This window comes from Vipera berus, assembly GCF_964194415.1.
Source record: "Vipera berus genome assembly, chromosome: 5".
NCBI lineage: Eukaryota > Metazoa > Chordata > Lepidosauria > Squamata > Viperidae > Vipera > Vipera berus.
In genome coordinates this window covers 94,459,388-94,481,831 of record NC_138207.1, presented here as the reverse complement: position 1 = coordinate 94,481,831, position 22,444 = coordinate 94,459,388, and the positions used below count along the sequence as shown (strand labels likewise).

The window sequence follows — 22,444 nt, the reverse complement described above, 5'->3', positions numbered from 1 at the left end:
CGGCAGCTGGTTTTTATCTCCCCAACTGAGGAAAGCTTTATTAGCAGAATATATGTTTGGAGTAAAGAAGTAAGCCCGAAGGTGCCTTTTCCGACCCGTTTCTAAGAATGAATGACTGGATGGGAACATTTTCCGTGTAGTTGTAGTTCCTCTCCCTGGCTTAGCCGGGGTGGACCGCTAGAGGGCGACCGAGAGGTTTGCTTCGAAGAACAAATCTGGCTAGTTTAATAACATTCTGAAGTGTTTCAAACACGGTAAAGATTGATTTTCTTTGCCTGCTGTACATTTTAATATACATGTGACACGCGGCTCTTTGCTGACAGAGAATGATCGCCCAGCTGGAGGAGAAATACCGAAAAGTGGGAGAGGACAGCTGCTTTTGACCATATAAGGGCGGGATGGGATATTTTTTTTCTTGGCTTCCTTCTCGGTTAGATAATAATCAACTGACAATCGGTCATGAGGCAATAAAGCCGCTGAGATGCGGCAATGTGAAGCCGGACGCGGTGCGGCGGCGGCGGCAGCTCTGCCAACACGCGCAAACAGAGCAATCGTTAATTAGGATCAAGGGAAGAAATGATGGGGAAATAAGCAAAGCCCGTAATGGCATGTTGGCTTAATCTCACCGGCTCCCTACAAATCAGGATTGATCCTCCAACCCCAACCCCCACCCACCCCCACCCCAGGAATATTACATAACCCTCGCCCTTTCTGAAATATGGATGGTATGCAAGGAGCCATTTTATTATTGCTTGGAGATTATTATTTTTTCATGCTGGAAGTGCTGACTCGGTGAGACGGTTTTGATGAAGGCTGGTATCTTGAATAGAGAAATCTGTGGTGCCTTTTCCTGGGTTTCCCTGCATGGAGATTTTTCCTTCCGCTGTGAAGGCTCTTAATTAAGGATGCTGCTGATGGGGAGGGGAGCAGCGACCCTGGAACTGAGCCTCCCCCCCCCCTCCAAGGGACTTGCCCGCCAAGGCCCGGGCAGCTCCCAAGACAGGTTGCACCACGGTGATGCTCTTCCCTGCGGACTATTCAGCCGCCCAAGCAGGAAGGACTTCCGAGCTTGCTACCTCCTGCCTCGCGGACTGTCCCGGTGCCGCTTTGGCCCGCAATAGTCCCTTTGGGCTTTTGCCTCTCAATAGAACCTTTCCTGTGTTTGCTTTGCCGTTGGGGGAATTTTTGCAGAGTTTGGAATAACCTCTCTGGATTCATAGCCAGCTGGACGCCTGCCCTAGGGGTTCTGGTGTGTTGGTCAAAGGCCAATTTTACTTGTCCAGAGAGATTAAGAAATACAGGCCATGCATTCCCGTGACAATTCCACGGAAGGCCAGCTCCTCCCCCCCCCACCACCACCCCGCAGGACCCTCTTCCCATTATGTCCCCAAGGAGCCTGATAGATTTTGGTCTCTGAACCATCCACTTAAACTTTTATCCACAGGGATACGGATGTGAATGAGGTGATTCGGAACCTTGGTTCCTTCTCACCACAAATGGTAGCTAAATGGAAATACCCATGGTGGTCTCCCTTTTCACAAGAGAGTTTTAGGCACATAGTAGAGAGCAGGCTTTGATCAGGCTGCTTTCCTGGACATTTCTTTTGTATGTGAGTGCACAGGAGGGGTTGTGATGAGTGGATGTTTTTAAAAAATTCAGAAACAGGCACATTCAGTACATTTCACACAGTAAATTCTCCTGTAGACAAAAAAATGACTTTACATGGAGCATTGGAATCCTATTTTGATGACTCAGCATTGGTCTATAACAGGGGTGTCCAGCTCAATTTCATTGAAGGCTGCATCGGCACTGTGGTTGCCCTTGGGGGGGGTGGCCAGGGTGGGCATGGCCTACTCAGTGGGCATGGCTGGGGTAGGTGTGGCCTACTGGGTGGGCATGGCCAACTCTACATCATTCGTGTCAAGGGTGCAGGAGTGGCACAGATCTGAGGGTCTCTGGCAGAAGGAGATGGACCAGGGCAAGTGCCAAGGCATGGTCCACTGGAGAAGCCTCACTGTTCCTCTCAGGCCATGGGGGGGGGGCTGGATGATGGTGCGGAAATCAAATGCCCAGCCCACCCGCGGCACTGAACCCAGCCCCACTTCCCCAAGGGGGCGCCCAGCTACTGTGCTTGCTCTCCTTAGCCAGGTTGCTCATGATGGGTATGATGGCAAAGTCAGAGGGAGGCCCACTCCCTCTCCATGTGAGGAGACTTGGCTTTGTATCCAAAGCTTTCTTAGCACTAGGATGGGAGACCCACCCAGGATAGGCCAGGAGGAGGGGGCAAGGGGATGGTGAAAGGGCAGCAGGGCAGGACTAAGGCAGGACTTCCCTCAGACCCACCCTCTCCTTCCTTCCTTCCTTCCTTCCTTCCTTCCTTCCTTCCTTCCTTCCTTCCTTCCTTCCTTCCTTCCTTCCTTCCTTAGAACAGAGTGGTGGGGAAAAATGAGGGAGGGAGAAAAACAGGCAAGAAACGCAGCTGGGGAAGTGTCATCCTTCGTGAGGAATGAAGAAATGCACCATCGCCTGGAAGTGGCCAGCACATGGCCCTCACCTACTTCACATATCCGGCTTGGTAGGCTCTGGGGGAGGGGATGCCATGAGCAGCATGAGAGTACCTGTGCAATGCTGCCCACCCCCCAGCCTGCCTGGTTTCAGCAGGCAGCGGGGGGTGCTTTCTCACAGCGCCGAGAGGCTGAGCCAGGCAGAGCAAATCCAAAGAGAAGCGCGATGCCACACAACCCCCAGCCTCGCTGGTTTTGGCAGGCAGCGGGGCACTCTCCTCACAGTGCCAAGAGGCTAAGCCAGGCAGAGCAAATCCAAAGAGAAGCGCAATGCCACACAGACCCCAGCCTGCCCAGTTTCGGCAGGCAGCAGGGCGCTCTCCTCACAGTGCCGAGAGGCTGAGCCGGGTGGCATGAATCTGAAGAGAAGCACAACGCTGCCCAGCCCCTAGCCTGCCCAAAGTAGGCAGAGCCATGTGCTGGCCACTTCCAGGCGATGGTGCATTTCTTCATTCCTCACGAAGGGTGATACCTCCCCATCGCGTGCCCAGGTGGCAGGGCCGATGTGGCAGGGGCTGGTCCCTCGCTGTTTCCAGACGGCCTTGTGGAGCTAAGACTGAATGTATTTCAGCATATATGACCACCACGAAATTGTACATTGGCTTCTGGCCAGCCTGGGCCAGAAGGCAGCAGTGGCCGTTCCCTCACTGTTTCCAGGATGGCTTCGTGGGCCACATGAAACCACTTCGCGGGCCGGATCCGGCCCCCAGGCCTTGTGTTTGACATGTCTGGCCTATAATGATAGAATGAGTGAGTGTGCCTGTATTAGTAAAGACAGGCTCTGAAACAAGGGGGCTTGTTATGGCCCCCTCAGGACACATCTACCTAGGAAGACTTTGGTTCATTTGTGAGCAATTATGTGCAGCATTAAGGGCTGTCTTGGAAATGGTGTGACCTCTGCAAAGACAGGTACGTTCTTGCTATATAGTTCCTCCAGTTTGACTGGTAAAACAAGAGAAAAACTAGAGATAATAGAACATACCGTAGGTCACAGTCTTTACGAGATGAAGAGAGGGGAAGAGGATGCCTATATTCATTGATCCTAAAGAAGTTGAAGAATACTAAAATTATTTACTATGTTGACATACATGAGAGCCCGGGAAGTGAAGGGGAAGCCAATTGGATGACTTTCAGTAGTTCCTCCCTGCTCAGCCTCAAAAAAAAATAATCTAATAACCCATATCGGACCACCATGGTAGATTCTGATCCATCCTCTTCAGGGAAGAGGCGATCTTTCTGCAGTGGATTGATCTGGCATGATGATGGTAGTGGTGGTGACTGCAAAATAAAAAATGGAAAGCTTTGCAGGCCAGTGAAACAAGGGATCACCGACTTTCAGGTTTGGGGATCCCTTGTAATCCAGCTCTTCTCCCAGGGCATTCACTCTCCATAACCCAAAGTTAAGTGGGATCCTTCAGAGGTCCCTGCAGGTGCCACATCTGGCAACTTTTTTGCTTCTCTGATCAGATGCTAGTACTTCTTAAACGCTTTTTCCAGTTTGCGCTTTTTTTTGGAGATAATCTGGAGATAATCTGGCTGAACTGATGTAAGTGATTAAAAGAAAACAAAACAACATCGGTGTATGTTAGCACAATGTTCACCTGTCATTTTCATTTTATATTTTATTTTATTTTATCTATTTTATTATTATTCTTAGAAAAAGAGTTTAAGAAAATAGAAAATATTCCTCATCCTGAATGCTTCCACTGCAAATGTCTTTGGCAAGACGTGGGCCACTCTCAAATATTTTTGTGAAAGAGTTTCACTATGAATGCTATAAATAGATGAAACTATAAATATTTTCTTATCAATGATTTATTTTTCTAGCCGAGGGAAGTGTTAGTCACTTAGAAGCAATAAGTAAACATGCGCAGCCGCTTAGGGAATGGAAATGCTGCTTTAACGCCAGCCTGTCTTTTGCTAGTCAGTGAAACTCCACAGTCCTGGATGATTCATTTTTTTTAATTATACATCAGATATGGTGCAATTTAAAATTTCATTATGTCATACCTGGAGTATGAAATTTCTAGAGAAGTCCTTTCCCTCCAAATTCCTCAAAAAGAAGTTGTGCGTTACTGCCGTTGGTACACAACACTTTTCTGCTTTTTAGGGAAGTGACATTTTCTTGCTGCTTAATTTTTTTGGGGGGGGCATTGTTTGCTGAAATTTAAAGATGAAAAGTAAGAGGGGGGCTGGTGTGTGTTTTCCCTCCAGGCCAGACAGGCTCCATTGCTCCGTTTAAGTTTTTAACTCTTTTCCCAAAATTCCTTGCTGGGAACCAGCCCTGCTTCATCGCGGCCCCCTCAGAAGGGGTGTCCTTTTGCTTCTTGGCCACAAAGGAATATAGATCTGCCATTCAAGCATCTCCCGGGGTTTTTGCTCAACCGGAATTTGTCCCCCTTTTGCAAGGCCAGACGGATGTTTTAAGTCAGGGGTGTCAAACTCAATTTCATTGAGGGCCGCATCAGCATTGTGGTTGCCCTCAGGGGGCGGGGTGGGTATGGCCAGGGTGGGCATGGCCTACTGGGTGGGCGTGGCCAGAGTGGGTGTGGCCTACTGGGTGGGCATGGCCAGCTCTACATCGTTCACATCAAGGGTGCCTATGGGGGCCTGGGCAGGAGTGGGACAGATCTGAGGGTCTCTGGCAGAAGGAGGGTCTCTGGGCCAGGGCCAAGGCAGTGGGGGCCATTCCCTCACTTTTTCCAGGATGGCTTCGCGGGCCGCATGAAACCACTTCGCGGGCCGGATCTGGCCCCCGGGCCTTGTGTTTGACATGTCTGTTTTAAGTCAATGAACCCAGAGTTGCCCTTGGAGCTGAGGCCCTCTCTTTGGAGAGAAATAGCACCGAGGCTTCCTTGTCCTGCTCTTCTTCCTCCTTCCTTCCTCTTCGGAGGACCTCTGTGTGCTCAGGCGAGGAGGTCAGTGCAGCGGACCAATCACAATGCAGTCATGAGCTACATTTGCAAAGGAGGGAACAGGCTCCTTGGCCGTGGGTCAGCAGCCAGAGAGCTGCAGCCTGGCTGCACATCCCTCCCTCGGCTGCCTTCACTGGACTTTCTGCGACCAAGGGAGCAGCCAGCAGGGCCAGGGGCAGCTCTGAGGGAGCAAAACAGACAGGCAACAGAGGAGGCTTCCTGAGGGGGTTGTGCGCAGTGGTGGGATTCAAATAGGTGAACAACCGGTTCTCTGTGTGGATGCCGCTTCCGGAAGTCCATTCTGGGCCTGGGCAACAAAAAAATTAGCTACCGGTTCTGCCGAAAGTGGTGCGAACCGGCTGAATCCCACCACTGGTTGTGCGGTGCTCAGCCACATGCTGCAGCGCCCAGCAGTCAAAGATAAATCAGGCAGATGTTTGCCATCTGGGATGGTAACTACTGTTCCTTCTCCTGCCTTCCTTGCTTGCTCGCTGGCTGGCTGGTGCTTTGCCTCTCTTGCGTGCCAGCCCCGTCCGCTCGCACGACCACCTAGGTCTTCTGGCCGACGACAGTTCTGACGCAGGGGCTGTGGGTGTGTTTGGAGGAAACAGGTGGGGAAGAAGCTGGCAATGGCTGTCTTTCCACCCTCCCAGGAAACTCTCACTTCAGAGCATCAGGATCAAATTAGCACAGCCTTGCTTCAGAGAACTAATTAAAATGTAGAATGTCCTAAAACCTCTTGTGTGACAAATGTAAGATTAGAAACAATTAAAAGGCACTCAAGAGGTTTGTGGTGTTTAGATTTCTGACATGTTATAATCATCCCTAGAAGTAATGAAAACAATGGTTACTCTCAAAGAAAGAGAGACTCAAGTTGTCAATCACCAAGTGATGATTGTTTTCTCACCGCTGAAGGTTGTTGAAATTTCAAGGCTGAATTTATGGAGCTCATTTTCCATACCAAACAACACCCTTCCTTGCCCCATTGTTGGTTTTTTTTCTCATCATCATCAAGAAATGCTTGTGGGCAGAAAAGGGAGTGACCTATACGTATATACGTGAGTTTTCAAAACGTGACTCAAAATGGTTTGATTTTCTGTAAATCTGGAGTTTCTGGGCACTGTAAATAAAAGCCCTGCGTTAAGCACCAATTTGGCAAAGGATAGTTTCATTTCAACGGTTGAGGATACTCAGTGACTGTGGTCCTCTCTTTGCTTCCTTGCCAGCAGACCTGACCACCTCTGATGTCCTCCTGTCCCCGAAGGAAATGGCCAGAAAAGAAAGTTACAGGTCACGACCGGATGGCCAGTCTAGTGAAAAGGACTAGGGGTGACATGATAGCAGCGTTCCAATATTTGAAGGGCTGCCACAAAAAAGAGGGGATCAGCCTATTTTCCAAAGCACCAGAGGGCAGGACAAGAAACAACGGATGGAAACCAATCCAGGAGAGAAGCAAACTAGAACTAAGAAATTTCCTAACAGTGAGGACAATTAACCGGTGGAACAGCTTGCCTTCAGAAGTTGGGGTGCTCCATCACTGAAGGGTTTTAAGAAGAGACTGGACAGCCACTTGTCTGAAATAGTATAGGGTCTCCTGCTTCTTGTGCAGGGGGTTGGACTAGAAGACCTCCAAGGTCCCTTCCAACTCTGTTATTCTGTTATTCTGCTAAGTGCATGCCCACAAGGAGCAGCCATGTATATGCTGCTTCCTCCTAGCTCTGCAAAAGGCACTTTGTGGTTATCTTTAACATTTTCAAATGTAAACAGCACTAGATGAGCCAGGAGCAAATGTAATATAGGTCATTTCTCGCTAACAACTCCATCCAAGCCCCATTGTGCCAAAATAACAGCAATGCAGACAGGCTTTGTTTGATGGCTGTGATGCTGTGAAGGCACTCCAAGTCACGGCGGGCGGGAGGGGGCGGGGGGGGGGGAATGGCCACAGGAACATGTGACCTAGAAACAGCCCAACTTTGGAGAGTTCTTTCAGGGAAGATCCGTCGCTGCTGCTGGCAGCTCGTGGAGGAGATTAACTTTTTTTACCCTCGCGTAAGGAATTGGGTTGAACTGTCGCCTGTTTGTTTTCAGCTCCTAACCTCAAAGGACGGCCACGGAAGAAAAAGTCCTGCAACCCACCGAGAAGAGATTCGTTCAGTGTCAATAAAGATTCCCAGAATAATTGTGAAGGCAAAACGGTGGCCAAGGTAAGGAGCTTCAGCACCTTCCCCAAATTTCTTGTCCAGATGAGTTTTGCTCTCCTTTTTCAGGGCAGCATTTCAGGGGGAGGAGAGGGTTCTGGGAAAGATGCTGGGGCTGTTCCCCAAAGGGCAGCCCTGAAGAGTCAGCCCTACGGTGCAGGTTCTGGGGAGCCGAAATGGTCCCATCTCCTTTGGGTAACTTTCACAGCCTCCTTCCGGAGGGGCCGTGGCAGCCAGTGGCCTTACCTGAAGTCAGAGCTAAGTGGGTCCAACTGCTGAGTAGATGGGGCAGGGTCCCATCATGGAAGTTAGAAGGGGGAGGGGGAGAAACGAACCAGAGGAAGATGGTGGGCAGGCTCCTACCCACCGTTGCAAGGGAACCACATGGACCTGTCCAGGATTTAAGCTTATCTTGAAGGATGGTTGTAATTGGGGGGTGGGGGGGCGGGGTGTAGGTTTGTAATTGTGAACAAAAGGTGAGTCTGGTTCACTCCTTGGGCTAGTTGCAAGAGCAGTCTTTGGAGAATGAAAATGAGACTGTAGCCAGAGAGGCACCATCCTAATTCAGTCGCCCCTGTTCCCGCTGCAGGGCGCAGCATCCTCGGCCCACGAGTTTGGGTCTTTTCCATATAAACTGCTTCTGTGACAGACCACCCCCTCCCTCTCAACCATCGGCAACAAGAGGTTTTGGTTGGTAGTGTAAACTTAATTCCCTGGACCTTGGCTATTTCCAGAAGTTCATAGCTGAAGTTTCAAGAAATGGCAACACCCCTGAAGATTCTTCCAAGGTTTTTCAGTATGCTGGATTATTTAAATCTTTAGGAATCTTTCATGCCATAAATTAGATGGTTCTAATGTGGAGCAAAGGCCTCCGAAAGATGAGAAGTTTTTCTACCCCTGCTTCGTGCTTTTTCATCTCCCGGCCATGGAAAAATGGGAAATGGTGAGTTCTCCGCAATAGGAAGTAGGAAGCTCGGTCAAACTGCTTCTTGCAGTTCCAAAAAAAAGGCCTTCTTCTCTGAGCCAAATGATGGGCCAAGCTCTGTACTTACAGGTGGAGGTCTGTGAGAGAAGTATTCCCATTTGATTTTTGATTTTTTTTTAGCCGAATCGAGGCTCCAAGAAGTCAGATGACAGTACAGGTAGTCCTCAACTTACAACAGTTCATTTAGTAACCATCCAAAGTTACAACGGCACTGAAAAAAATGACTTATGGCCATTTTTCAGACTTGTGACCATTGCAGCATCCCCATGGTCATGTGATTTACATTCAGATACTTGACTACTGACTCACATTTACAACGGTTGCAGTGTCCCAGGGTCATGTGATCCCCTTCTGACAAACAAAATCAGTGGGGAAGCCAGATACAACTGTGTTACTAATTTAACTGCAGTGATTCACTTAACAAATGTGGCAAGAAAAATCACAAAATGGGCCAAAACTCAGCAAATTTCTCACTTAAAAACATAAATGTTGGTTTCAACTGTGGTCATAGGTTGAGGACTACCTGTATTACATTTTTTTGTGTTATTTAAATTATTATGATTGTCTGCTTCCTATTTCATGGATGCTAGCAATAGTTTTCACCCTAACATTAAACTATGTAAGACTTTTTAATTTTGAATTCACAGTTCAGTTGTGTGGCCTATTATGTACACAGGGGCTATTAGTTTGTAAATAAGATTGACAGGTGTCCTGATGGTTCAGAGATACTGGTGGAAAATGTGGTGGTTGAGGTCTGAACTCCACAAAAAGTGTGGGACCTCCTGCAGTTGGCCAGAAGGTGCTCTTCCTTTGTGGCCCACTTTGCCTAGATCGTGCTCTGCCTAGTATTAGTGGTAAGCAGTGAGTCACCCTATAGGATTATATGTCCTTTGCATGTTAATAGCATGTTAGCGGATGATTGAAAACAATTGGAGAACAAATTGAGGCCTTAGAACTATGGTGCTGGAGTAGACTCCTGCAAGTCCCTTGGACTGCAAGGCGCTCAACCCGATCAGTCCTAGAGGAGATCAACCCTTACTGCTGTTTAGAAGGCCAGATCCTGAAGTTGAAACTCAAATACTTTGGCCACCTAATGAGAAGGAAGGACTCACGGGATAAGAGCCTAATGCTGGGAAAGAATGAGGGCAATAGAAGAATGGGATGACAGAGAATGAGGTGGCTGGATGGAGTCACTGAAGCAGTAGGCGTGAGCCTAGATGGACTCCAGAAGATGGTAGAGGACAGGAAGGCCTGGAGAAACATTGTCCATAGGGTCACCATGGGTCGGACACGACTTCTCAACTAACAACAACAATTGTTTAATGCAGTGTTTTGTCTGCTTTTGCACATCCTTTCTCCTCTTTTGAGCCTGTCTGCAAAGGCTGTGTGCAAGACTGGAGATAAATGCAATCATCAGTTGAAGAGTTGCTCTCTCGCTCCATATCAGGTGTCTTCAGACATTTTCTCAGAAGCCAATTAATAACTTTTGCTTGGAGGTTTATTTTGGAGGGCTTAGGGCAGGGGTAGGCAACCTCGGCTCTTTTATGACTCATGGACTTCCAGAATTCCTGAGCCAGCTGACTCAGGAATTCTGGGAGTTGAAGTCCATGAGTCATAAAAGAGCCGAGGTTGCCTACCCCTGGCTTAGGGCAAAACATGAAAATATACTTTAGTTACATTCCCAACCTGGTCAATAACATAGTGGACCAGTTCAAACAAAATGAATAAATAATTTATGCAATCCATTAGCCTGCCTTAGTTAGGAAGATTTCTGTTGGCAACAGCTTTGAAGGGATCACATGCATCCCATTCTAGATCAGCAATTTGGTCATAAATTGGGTCCACAACTAGAGGAAACAGCTTATCTGAATTCGTTTCAATCTGTCCAGGGTACAGCACCAGGTCTACCCAGATTCCACATGTGGCTGCCTTTGGTGAGACCAAGGTGGGGGTGAGCAAGCCCCCAGCGTTGCTTGGTCTATCACTGACTTTGAACAGCCCCCACTGTGCTATCCCTCTGGTTCGTCTCCGAGGGTTGAGACCGGAGATGCTGCTTTTGCAGTTGTTCTCCTACTACAGGGTCAGTTCTGGTCATTGAGGGAGGAAATTGAGTTCTAGGCCTGCATGCTCCTCCATTCTGATTTAGTATCTACATGAAGCCATGGGGAGATCACCCATCAACACAGATCAGGCATCTTCAACCCAATGTAATTAAGAGGGCCTTGTATAATGTGCCAGCTATGACCCTTCCTGGACTAGGAGATTTTACTCACAGTCACTCATCCCTTGGTCATCTCTCACCTGGACTATTGCAATGTCTTCTTCATGCCCTTGCCACCACTTGGAAGCCGCAGGAGGTCCAGAATGTGATAGCTGAAATAGTTATGGACACACCTCTGATTCCCATGTAATCGCTCTGCTTTGAGAGCTGTGTGGATGGCTGCTTCGCTTGTGGACGTAATTCATGGTGGTTGCCTTCAAAATTCTGTTTGGCCACCTGTTCTCAGTTATATTTGCCTGTTCAGTAAAGATACAAGGAGTAGCTCCCTCCACATTGCTTCTCTCAGGCAAAGGCAACATCAGGGACCAAGAAGCCCGCTTGGCAGTCCCGTTCTCTACAACTGGCCACAACCCTCCTAAAGTTTAGGAAAACCAGTTTAGGAAGTTTAGGAAATGTAGATGCTTCAGGAGGCCTCAGGCTACTTGATGAGGTTGTCCTCTCTTGCTGTCGCTGTAGGTTATGTTGATTATTATTGTGTTGTTTAATCTGAGTTATAGACTGCATAATCCACTTACAGTTGGCAGCAAATAAAGCAGCATGTAAGTCCAAGAAATAAACAGCGTAACTGATATGTTTCTGTCCTGCTAACATGCTCCCACTCTTCTAAGAATTTGTTTTGCTCACAAAACCAAACAAAAAACTTTGGGTGCCTGAGACCCATTCTCAGCTGCAGTTGGGGCTGTAATACAAAACACGCAAGCAATATGATGCCAGTAATATGACTGAAGTTTCTTAAAAGAGGAAAGAAAGGCTAAATTTATTTCACAAGGAAAATGACTCCTCAGAATTTCATCAAGGAGTTTGAAGCGCTTCTTCTTTTTCATCTGTCAAAAGAAAATCTAATTATGATGTTAATTAATAGCGTATATATCAACCGTTTCATGCTGAAAAGATGGACATCAGTTTGCCCATCCCAATGCCCCCCTCCCTTTGCATAAAGAGCTCCCCCCCAATGCCTTCAAAACTGGCCCCTCCCATGGATTGTTCTACTTTGTCCCAGCCTTTGATTAATAGAAATGGTCAATTCATTTTGGCTCTAATTTTCTCTCTCAGCACGAGATGACATGACTTCACATTCAAGGGATGAAGCTGATGGCCACAGATCGTTTGACACTCAGTGAAATTAGGAACCAAAGTTTCCCTTGAAGTAATATTAAGTCCCAAGAGACTCCCCAAGTTTTAAAGACCTTTTGCTGTATGGCCACATCAGTTTTTCCCTTCAGCACAAATGCTGGAAATTTCCTCTTAAAAGACCCATAAACAAATCCATTTTCCCAACGGCAGCTTTTAAACTATACTTTAAGCCCACAATAAAATAGATGGTCTCTCACCAGATTTTAACAGAACTAATTCATGCCTCACCACAAGACATTTATACCAAATATTTTATTTATGGAAAAACCACTTTGGTCATGGACATATGAAGAAAATGTTCCTGCTAACTTGTGCAGTCTTCAAAGGTCTCTTTTATATAGGAGTGTGTTGCTTTTTCTTATACTGAATCCAAATCATGTACCTCTTCCCTCTCCTTTCTGACAAGGTTTTTTAATACCAATAGGCAGCTAAAATAGTCATTTATTTAAGATTGTACTGCATAATAAAGGCTTGACATGCACTAGTTTGATTTAATGGAAATTTCTTGTATAAAATAATTTATGGTATCCTGCCGTTTACTCTTCTTTCTTTCTTTCTTTCTTTCTTTCTTTCTTTCTTTCTTTCTTTCTTTCTTTCTTTCTTCTTTCTTTCTTTCTTTCTTTCTCTTCTTCTTCTTCTTTCTTCTCTCTCTCTCTCTCTTTCTTTCTTTCTTCCGTTTTGTTTTTTGAGCACCCAAATCAGTTGATATGCTTATCAGTGGACAAGACATAGTCTTGCAAATATTCCTGGGATGTTCACAACTACAGGTTTCTATAGTTGAGAAGCTTGTCTGACACCAAACTGGTTTTTTTTAAAAAAATTCTCATATTTCCATAAATACTTTGCATGTATAAATAAGCTCAGTCACACAGGGGAAAAAAATCTTTACTTTTCAGCATTGTTGTCCTTAGAAAGTGGAGGAGACCCGCAAAGCTGGTAAGGGCTGTCTGATCCATTGAGATCCATGTGGTAGGCCTGTTCTCAACTTGGTCACCATTGTCATGAAGGATCTGGCCCAATACCAAATGCCCTCATTTATTAGTATCGCACAGGAGAGGGTTACCTTTTAGATCCCATGTCCTCAGGATGCAGGGGAAGATGCCATTCTTGATCATCCCCCTGAATTTTTTGTTTCTCAAGGCTGATGGGCTTATTGCCAACACCACCTTAATTTTTATGCTCCAGGAATCTGAGTGGTCATCCTGGATGTCCATTATTTCTAGGTCTGTTGCTCTCTCCCACCCCCATTCAAAGAAATCTCCAAGGAGAGCGAAGGCCTCAAGACTGCCCATTAACAGACCTCAGACTGCTTTGTGGTGCCTTTGTGTGTCCCCATAGATAGAGTTTCTGCCAGAGACTCCTACGTTGAGCCATTAATAAAACTCTCACAGAGGCACATTCTTCTACTCTAGCTTTGGGGCAGGTCATTATGGTCACTTTAAAGCAGGACAGTGCCTCATGTTCCAGGGGACAGGCAACACAACAGAAAAGGTGGTTTTAAGATCAAAGGCCTCAAACTGAGTGGAGACAGCACCAGGGGACCAGGACACTTCATAGAAGCAACAGTGCCTGTGCGTTCCCTGTAGCTACTTCTGGCTGGGCAGGTCTAGGACATTTTCCTCCTGATAAGTGCTAAAGGTCTCAGAAGGCCAGGACTAACAGAAAGCATCTCCTGCAGAATCTTTTCTCTAGGTGTCCTGCCTTCTCTTGCCCACTGAAATTCTTCACTGGGTGAAGAGCTTCCTTTCTGCCTGCCCAAAGGATCGAACTGGGAACGGCTCCCTCAGCTGAAAGGGATGAGGTGGACAAAGAACTGTGGAGAGGCAAGCGTGTGTGCATTGCTGGGAAGAGATCACTCCCCCAAACGAAGGCAGCTCCTAAGGACAAAAGTCCACCCAGAAATCTGTGTCTTGGTCATATTAAAATGAGTAAAAGAGTTTGCCTTCCCCCAGCATGGCTTCAGGGCCACCGAGCGGTGTGCCCTGCCTTTGCCCATTATACTTTGCAGATGGGACCAGGTGGAAGGAAGCAGAGAGCAACTTCAGCTCCAAGAAAAGTTTCAATGTGAAGACACAACAGTGCAATTCAGCCTTCTGAGAAAGAGGAGCTGCGATGAGTCAGAGGGGAATGAAAACTGAACCAAGCAGTTTTCAAGTCTTTAATCTGCCATCTCTTCCTTTTATTCCAGGTAAAATGTGAGGCTAGATTACCTTTGTCCAAAACCAAAAATAATAACAGCAATTGTAAAAAGGGCTCCAACGAGAATAAATCCAAGATTTCTGTTGGTGAGGAATGCAGAGCAGATGAACAGGCCTTCCTCGTGGCACTTTATAAATATATGAAAGAAAGAAAAACGCCCATTGAACGAATACCCTACCTCGGTTTTAAGCAGAGTAAGTAGAATTTTCATTGCATTTTTGTGTGACATTTAAAAGAATTTAGGCTTTGAATGACTTGGTAAGAAGGGACAACTTTAAAGGTGATGGGACCCTAATTTTAATTTTAATTTTGCATTCTATTTTTAGTATACAAGTCATGTTGACATCCCGAGAGGTATTTAGGCATACCAAACGTCTGTAGGGTTTTTGGTTTTTCCCAACAACTTTGAGCAACCTCTCCTCATTTGGGGAATGCCCTGCTAAAACTAAATCCCTGTCCTTCTGCAGGCAGTCTGTGTGCCTTGGAGGTCTAGATTACGTTAAGCGGGAATCCTGGCACTCGTAAGCATCCACTTATTGGCCTTGGGTTGTTTCCTAGATTGATTCCCTTTTCATCCCCTATTCCAGGGGTCTTCAAACTTGGCTCTTTTATGACTCATGGACTTCAACTCCCAGAATTCCTCAGCCAGGCATGCTGGTGAGGGATTCTGGGAGTTGAAGTCCACAAGTCATAAAAGGGCCAAGTTTGAAGACCCCTGCCCTATTCCATAAGGTCCTCCAGATCAACTGCTCCTAGAAATTTAGTCTGCAATCCTGTTGCACTCTCTTGGGAAGAAGTTGCTTTTTACTAGCAAGATTTACGCTGCAAATTAGCTTAATGAGACTGCATCATTCTGTTTTTGAAATGCATAGCCAAGCCAGAAATAACTGTAAAATGCTTCTGTTATTTTCCTCTTGAAAAAACAGTGTAGGAGAAAAAAATATTTTAAATCAGTTGGTACCTATAATAGTTGCTTGAGTTAAAAATAACATTTACTTGCATCCTCCCCAGTTTTTACATTGGGGGGAGGGAGTGTACAAGTCTCAGGAACATTTCAGCAAGACCATTTGTAAAGAAAATTTCAGACGTGAAAATCATATTTAACGTATCTGAGTCTAACAGAACACCATGCAAAGAACTGTTTCAATGGAGGACTTACCACTATTTAAAAACAACCATTAAATTCTGTGTAAGTATCCCCTTCAGTGGATGGGGATGTGTTTTGAGTCATCAATTATTTTAAACAAATTATTTTAAAGGAAGAGAGCCTTATTTGGAAATACTAGGTATCTCGTGGTGGCACTGCGGTGGTGCAATGGTTAGACCGCAGTACTGCAGGCTACTTCTGCTGATTGCCGGCTGCCTGCAGTTCAGTTCTCACTAGCTCAAGGTTGACTCAGCCTTCCATCCTTCCGAGATGGGTAAAATGAGGACCCAGATTGTTGGGGGCAAGATGATGACTCAATAAACCGCTTAGAGAGGGCTGTAAAGCACCGTGAAGCGGTATATAACTCTAAGTGCTATTGCTATTGCTATTGCTATCTGAACGTTTTCCCCCTGTTATGTTGATGCAGAATGTCAGCCGGGTATGCTTTACATAACAATTTACAAACCTAACAGCAATTGACACTGATTGCAACAGGCCTCCAGCAGCCATTAAAAGCTTACATAACTCTAAAATGATTACGTGTTTGCTTGAAAAACTAGCTGCATGAAATAGCAGAATTAATGTACTATGAACAGCTTTGTTGCATTACCATTGGATTCCTATTAAATTAAGGCCTGAGCAAAGCTTCTGATAGCTCAGGAAAAATGCAAGATTTAGCAATGCTTTTTATTCGGAACGTTTTGATTTGTGTGTGCATGTGTGTGTGTCTGTGTCAGAGAGAGAGAAAGGAGAAAATTGCAATGCTTTCTCCCCAGATATAGCAGAATAATAGAGTTGGAAGGGACCTTGGAGGTTTTCTAGTCCAACCTGCTGCTTAAGCAGGAAACCCTATACCGGGGTTAGGCAACCTCGGCTCTTTTATGACTCATGGACTTCAACTCCCAGAATTCCTGAGTCAGCTGACTCAGGAATTCTGGGAGTTGAAGTCCATGAGTCATAAAAGAGCCGAGGTTGCCTACCCCTGCCCTATACCATTTCAGACAAGTGACTGTCCAATTTCTTCTTAAAAGCCTCCAGTGATGGAGCGCCCACGACTTCTGAAGGCAAGCCATTCCACTGATTAATTGACCTCACTGTCAGGAAGTTTCTCCGTAGTTTCAGGTTGCTTCTCTCCTTGATTAGTTCCCATCCATTGTTTCTTGTCTTGCTTTCTCGTGCTTTGGAAAATAGGCTGACCCCCCCTCTTCTTTGTGGCAGCCCCTGAGATATTGGGACATTGCTATCATATCCTATCAGATATATCCTTAATAAATTTGAGGAAACAGGAATGTAGCTTAGAAAGCTCTGCTTGTCTTAGAAATGGACTATTGGTGCTCAGTTGCCCAGCACTGGGGCACAATCACCCTGGACATGCAGCATCTCTCTTTCAACAAAACTGAAGCCAGCTTTTCCAGTCCTCAACCAGCAGATATCGGCCTCTTCAGTTCCACAAAATGGCATCCCTGTTCTGGCTGAATCTGATGGGAAGTGTAGTCCAGGAGACTGGCATGGGGCATTTCAGGGAGCGTTCCAAAGGAGAAAGAAACCACTCAAGGGCAGCCGAATTATCTTCTGATGACTAGGATGGTTGTTGACTGCCGTTTTCCAATCTGGACATGTGAAAATCACCTGCTGAGTGTGTTTAGACAGTGAATCTACTTTGCTGGTAAATAACTGGAGCGTTATATGCTACCAGCCTCGGCAACATGTTTTGCTGACCAGAGAACACCCATTTTTAGGTAATATTTGTTTGCAGTCAGGAAACAAAGCTCTTTCTGGGAATAGTATATAATTCACTTGACAGAGAGAGACAGGCAACCTATGTTTATCCCATTGTTTAAAGCATGCGTGACCAGAGGTTTTGCAAACAAGAACCTTTTTTTTATATTTGTAACTGAAATAAAAGTATATTAAACATACACGATACCTTTAAAATAGGGCCTACTGGGAAATATACAGTAATCACATCAAAGGATCCTTCTTTCTGCCTCTGATTCAGATCTCTGATTACTTGCAAATGAATCTAGATAACAGAAGAACAGAAGAACAAAGTTGGAAGGGACCTTGGTGTCTTCTAGTCCAACCCCTTGCTCCAGCAGGAAACTCTATACTATTTCAGACATCCAATCTGTTCTTAAAAATCTCCAGTGTTGGAGGACCCAGAACTTCTGGAGGCAACTCGGTCCACTGATTAATTAGATTAATAGAAAACATTCAGAAAGACTGAATTTGCATGTTTTCTTAGACATTTAAGAGATGATCAGTTTTGGCATTGCCACAATGGCTCAAATGGTAGATCGTGGTGAATTCTAAAACAGTAATAACCATTGGCATTTAGATGCTGAAGGGCAACTATTCATTGTAACCCCAGACTCACACTGTCTAATGATAGTCCATCAGATGCCTTTAATTTAGTACCTGGAGTAGGAACCAGTTGGTACCCATCCCTGTTCGGCTGAAGGCAGGAGAAAAGAGAAGAGAGAAAAGCATCCATGGTGGAGATGTAAGGATGCCCTGTCTGATGTTCTTGGAGGACACTAAGATAGCTGTGAGATCCATCCTTGTCACCTTGGCTAGAAGTTCTTTTTATAGAACTTCTGCAGTTTCCAGGTCTTCACATGGATTCCTTCAGCTTTTACTTTCACGGCTTCAATATCAAAAAGGTGGACATTGAAAAGCGTTCATTTTTCTCAAGAACTATTCCAAATGGGAAGGAAAACACCATATTTGAAGCAAGTGCAGTCAACTATTGTCTCAACTGTCCCCCCCCTCCACACACACACACACAAATTCCTCTTGGCCTTGTGGAGTTGGCTGTGTTGAGGCCTCCTCTTGACTAAACTGGGCCAAGCAAGACATGCTTTTGGCTTTTTTGAAATGTTGCACAATTGAATGGGCTGGCTCAGTCCTTTTGCCGGAGAGAGGCCTGCCTGGCTTTCGTGAAAGCTAATCGAGTGTTCCTGTAAGAGAAGATCAGTAACCATTCACATGTTCCTTGAAGGAAGAGTTGTTTGTCCCACTGCTATGAGGCTCTTAAGATTCAGCAAGGATTAGAGGGAGAGGAGCAGTCAGGATCACCAAGCGCAAGGGATTGGGGTGACCACTGTTTCCCAGGGCTCCCTCTGGTATTTCTCTTAGCAATGCTCCTGCCAAGTGCTGGACACAAGAAAACAGACCCAGAAACACAACCACATCGGCCATTCTCCAGATGATGAATGCCTCAATTATAATTGGAAAGAAAAGCAGGAAAGCCTTTGCACTCTTGGTTACTCTAAGGGCAGCTCTCTACAGGAAACATTTTTTTACCCAGAGCTGAGAACCAAAATGTCTAAAAATTTAGGGCATAAACTGAGAGCATCTCCCCCACCCCTCCAAGCATCCCAAGCATCCAAGCAACGCTTAGCTTAGAGCAGGGCTTTTCAACCGGTGGTATGCGTACCACTTGTGGTACATTAACACGTGGCAGGTGGTACGCAGCCCTGCCTAGCCAAGTGTACTGGGAGAGGGAAAGAGCCAGCGCAGGCAAGGACTTACTGTGAGAGAGTCCTCTGGAGATGCAGAGTGGCTGGGGCGAGGCAAAGGCCCCAGGTTCACTTCTGGCTCACCCTCCCCCATGAGAAAGGAGGAGGGGGGGTGGAGACAGGAGAAGCTATAAAAGGAGGCAGTTTGGGCGGGAGAGGGAGAGAGAAAAGAAGAAGACACCTTGGGAGGAGGTGAAATAGCTCTAGCTGTACCGAAGGAAAAGAAGAAGGGGGGGAGGAGAGGAGATCAAGCAGGCCAGCCATGAGCCGATCTACTGTGGCAGCCACCTGTGCTGGCAGCAACAGGCAAGAAATGCAGGGGGGGAGGGGTTGCCCTCCACAAGGAATGAAGAAAGGTAGCAATGAAGAAAGGCAGCATCAGCTGGAGGTGAGACAGGGAGGGAGATGGAGAGTGGAAGGATTTTTATGTGCTTTTGTGACTTTGAAGTTTGGGATTTGTGCAGTGTGGGCTTTGTGTTCTGAAGGAGTGTTTGGCAATTTCTATTTTGCTGTTGGCTGATGTCTGGTGTTAGCTTCTATTGCTCTGCTATTGTTAGCTGTAAGTTTTGCTGCAAGGGATTTTGAAGTATTTTTCTCCTGAATGGATTTTGCCTGTAGCATTCCTTTACTTATGAATGGAGCCATTTGGGGAGGCTGCCTTAGCTGGCAGCCAATACTTACTACATTTTTTTTCTTCCTTAAGTGCCAGCTGCCCGGCTCCTTAACTTTCCTTTCTAGCCAGTAGCTAATTCTTAAAGGGGAACGCGCCCTTTTAAGCTAGCTCCCTCAGCAGCTTGTCTTTTCTGTCTCTGGAGGCTTTTCCTTATTTGAGGAATATATATGGAAGAGAGAAAATAGGGGCGGGGGTTTCAAATCCTTCCTTCAGAAAGAGGTGGGCATGAGAAAGAGAGAGGCAGGGAAGGAGGGAGGGGGGGAAGTCCCGCCTTAGCACTTGGCCACCAGCAGCCCTGCCATTGACTTTGCTTGTCAGAAGGTTGCAAAAGGGGAATCACATGACCCTGGGACACTGTGACCATCATAAATATGAATCAGTTGCCAAGCATCCAAATATAAATCACATGACCCTGGGCATGCTGCAATGGTCATAAGTTTTCACACTTATGAAAATTTAAGTCATTTAAGTCATTTCAGTGCCATTGCAGCTTTGAACAGGGTTGGGTTTTGTTTTTTGTTTTTTTTTTTGGTCAAGTTTTTGACACCTTGCTAGGTGGTACTCGAATATTTTTTTTTTATTCCATTTATATCCCGCCCTTCTCCGAAGACTCAGGGCGGCTTACAAACTTAGCAGTAGCCTTCATTCTATGTATATGCCTGCTTATTAGGGCTTTCGCCCCCCCCCCCAGCGGCATTATTACAAAGTCAGCTTAATTGCCCCCAACAATCTGGGTCCTCATTTTACCTACCTGGGAAGGATGGAAGGCTGAGTCAACCTTGAGCCTGGTGGGATGCGAACCTGCACTAATTGCAGGCAGCTGGTGTTACTTAAGGAGGCATTAGCCCACTGCTCCACCAAGGCTCTATTGCCATATATTAGGATATTGCCATATCCTAAAAGTGGTACAGTCAGTGAAAAGGTTGAAAAGCCCTGGCTTAGAGCAACCTTCCACATCCTATCTTGGGGTTGGGGGGGAGGGTTGCACCACCACTTTGGCATCTAGCGGCTCTGAAGGGAATTAAGAGCGAAGACACCTTGGACACAGCCACCTTCCCCTAGAAGGCCTCTGCAGGGCCATCTGCCCCTTACCTGCCCCAGATGAGGTGCTGGCACTGGGGAGCATCTGGGCTGCTGGATGGAAGAGGCTTCTGGATCCTGGCCAAGGCTCTTCTCTCGCTTTGTATCTGCGCTCGCAATTACTGCTTAGTTAGGCCACTTTAAGGAAATTCCCTGTTCTTAATCAATGCTTTCGATTTAGGAGCATATTCAACAAAGCTTCCTTTGTTTAATGGGACAAGTACTGATTATTTCTTATCCTGGAGGAAGTAATTGTTTTCTAATACCTGTAACTGGATCTAAGGAGAATGTTCCCCTTGTGGTTTTTTAAAAGAATGGCACATGTGCAAAGGGCAGAGTTTACACTTTGAATTATGTAAATGTGTTTTGCAGACTGATTCTCTGTTTTTGTCTAAACATGTGGATGTGATTATTGTTTTTCTTGCTTCGTTGTCAAAGAAAGATTGTTTCATTTGCATTTCTTGGAAAGATGGTTAATGCAATGCTTATCTCAATGCTTATTGTCCCTCTAACAGTTAACCTTTGGACTATGTTTCAAGCTGCTCAAAAGCTGGGAGGATATGAAACAGTAAGTGTTGAAGTAACTTCAGAGAGAGAAAAAATTGTGCACCCTTAATTTTCTCATGTTTTTGCCATGTGTGCATTAAATATACAAAAAAAATAAAATCCAAAAACCACAGTTCAGCAGAAAACACTTTGAATTTATGGGGTTCTCTTTTGGAAACAGTCTGAATTAATTCCAGGCTTGGCAAAACTGTAAACGTGTAGTTAAAAAAAAAACCAAAAAAAACTCAACTCTTGAGTGGAAAACATACGTAACTCTTCCTTGTCAAGGAAATTGTTTGGGTCTGTAATTTTTTCCTATGTTAAGAGAGGGATATTCTTGTACAACTAGCCAAGATTGCGTAAAAGAACATTTGCCTTGGCATAGTCCCTGACATCTGCTCTTGTCAAATATGGGAAATGTATTAAATACTTTAAAAAGCAACCAGCCATGTCCATTACAGTGTAGCATACTGCAGTGTCTGTTCTTCTTTTGAAACGGTAACAGCCTTTTGCAAAAAGGGTCAGGCCATGTAAACAGGAAGTTATCTAAAGTTCAGAATTACTGGGGTGGGAACACAGTGCACTGATCCTTTTTTTATCAACTAACAGTATCTGACACAGAGACTTTATTTTTAGCTTGTGGATAAAATTGATGATTGTGGATTTTATAGCATGTATAATATTGGAGTCACAAACTGTGATTAAGATCCTAAAAGGAGAAGAAAGAACTGCCTAATGTGACTGAGAGAGATGGCATTTGTAGCAAGAACCAGTTGACATAAAAGTTTCATCACTGGAACTTTTTTCACTGCCTCAGATTTATTTGAGCATTCTTTAGACAGCTGGATTCAAAACACACTCACCAGGCATACCTGGATATATTTAAAAAACCCTAGTTTTGCCTTTGTTCAGAAAACATGCAGCTTGGCTGCCCTTATGTTAAATGAAATAACAGATAAAACTTGAAATGTATTTAAGCAAGAGAGCAAGTCATCCTGGAACTAGTATTGTTTCATTTTAATAACTATTTTTGCTAATGGATGTTGAGATGCTTTTGTTATTACAGGAATTAATGAACACGTACAAGCCGTTTTTTTAGCTCGCCCTTTAATTGACATTTGTTCCTTTTGTTTTAGTCTACTTGTGTGGCTAATTCTTATTTATTCGGGAGTAATTTCCATTAAAAAGGGACGCGGTGGCT

At 45.5% G+C, this 22,444-nt stretch overlaps 1 protein-coding gene across 1 annotated transcript in view; it reads left to right on the top strand.

The window, feature by feature from the left end:
* ARID5B (AT-rich interaction domain 5B) overlaps positions 1-22,444 on the top strand; it is a 147,172-nt gene that overhangs the window by 101,975 nt on the left and 22,753 nt on the right. Inside the window, exons 5-7 of the mRNA XM_081328689.1 lie at positions 7,568-7,683; positions 14,266-14,470; positions 21,213-21,265. Of these exons, the coding sequence (XP_081184815.1) occupies positions 7,568-7,683; positions 14,266-14,470; positions 21,213-21,265 (374 nt within the window). The remainder of the gene's footprint in view (positions 1-7,567; positions 7,684-14,265; positions 14,471-21,212; positions 21,266-22,444) is intronic.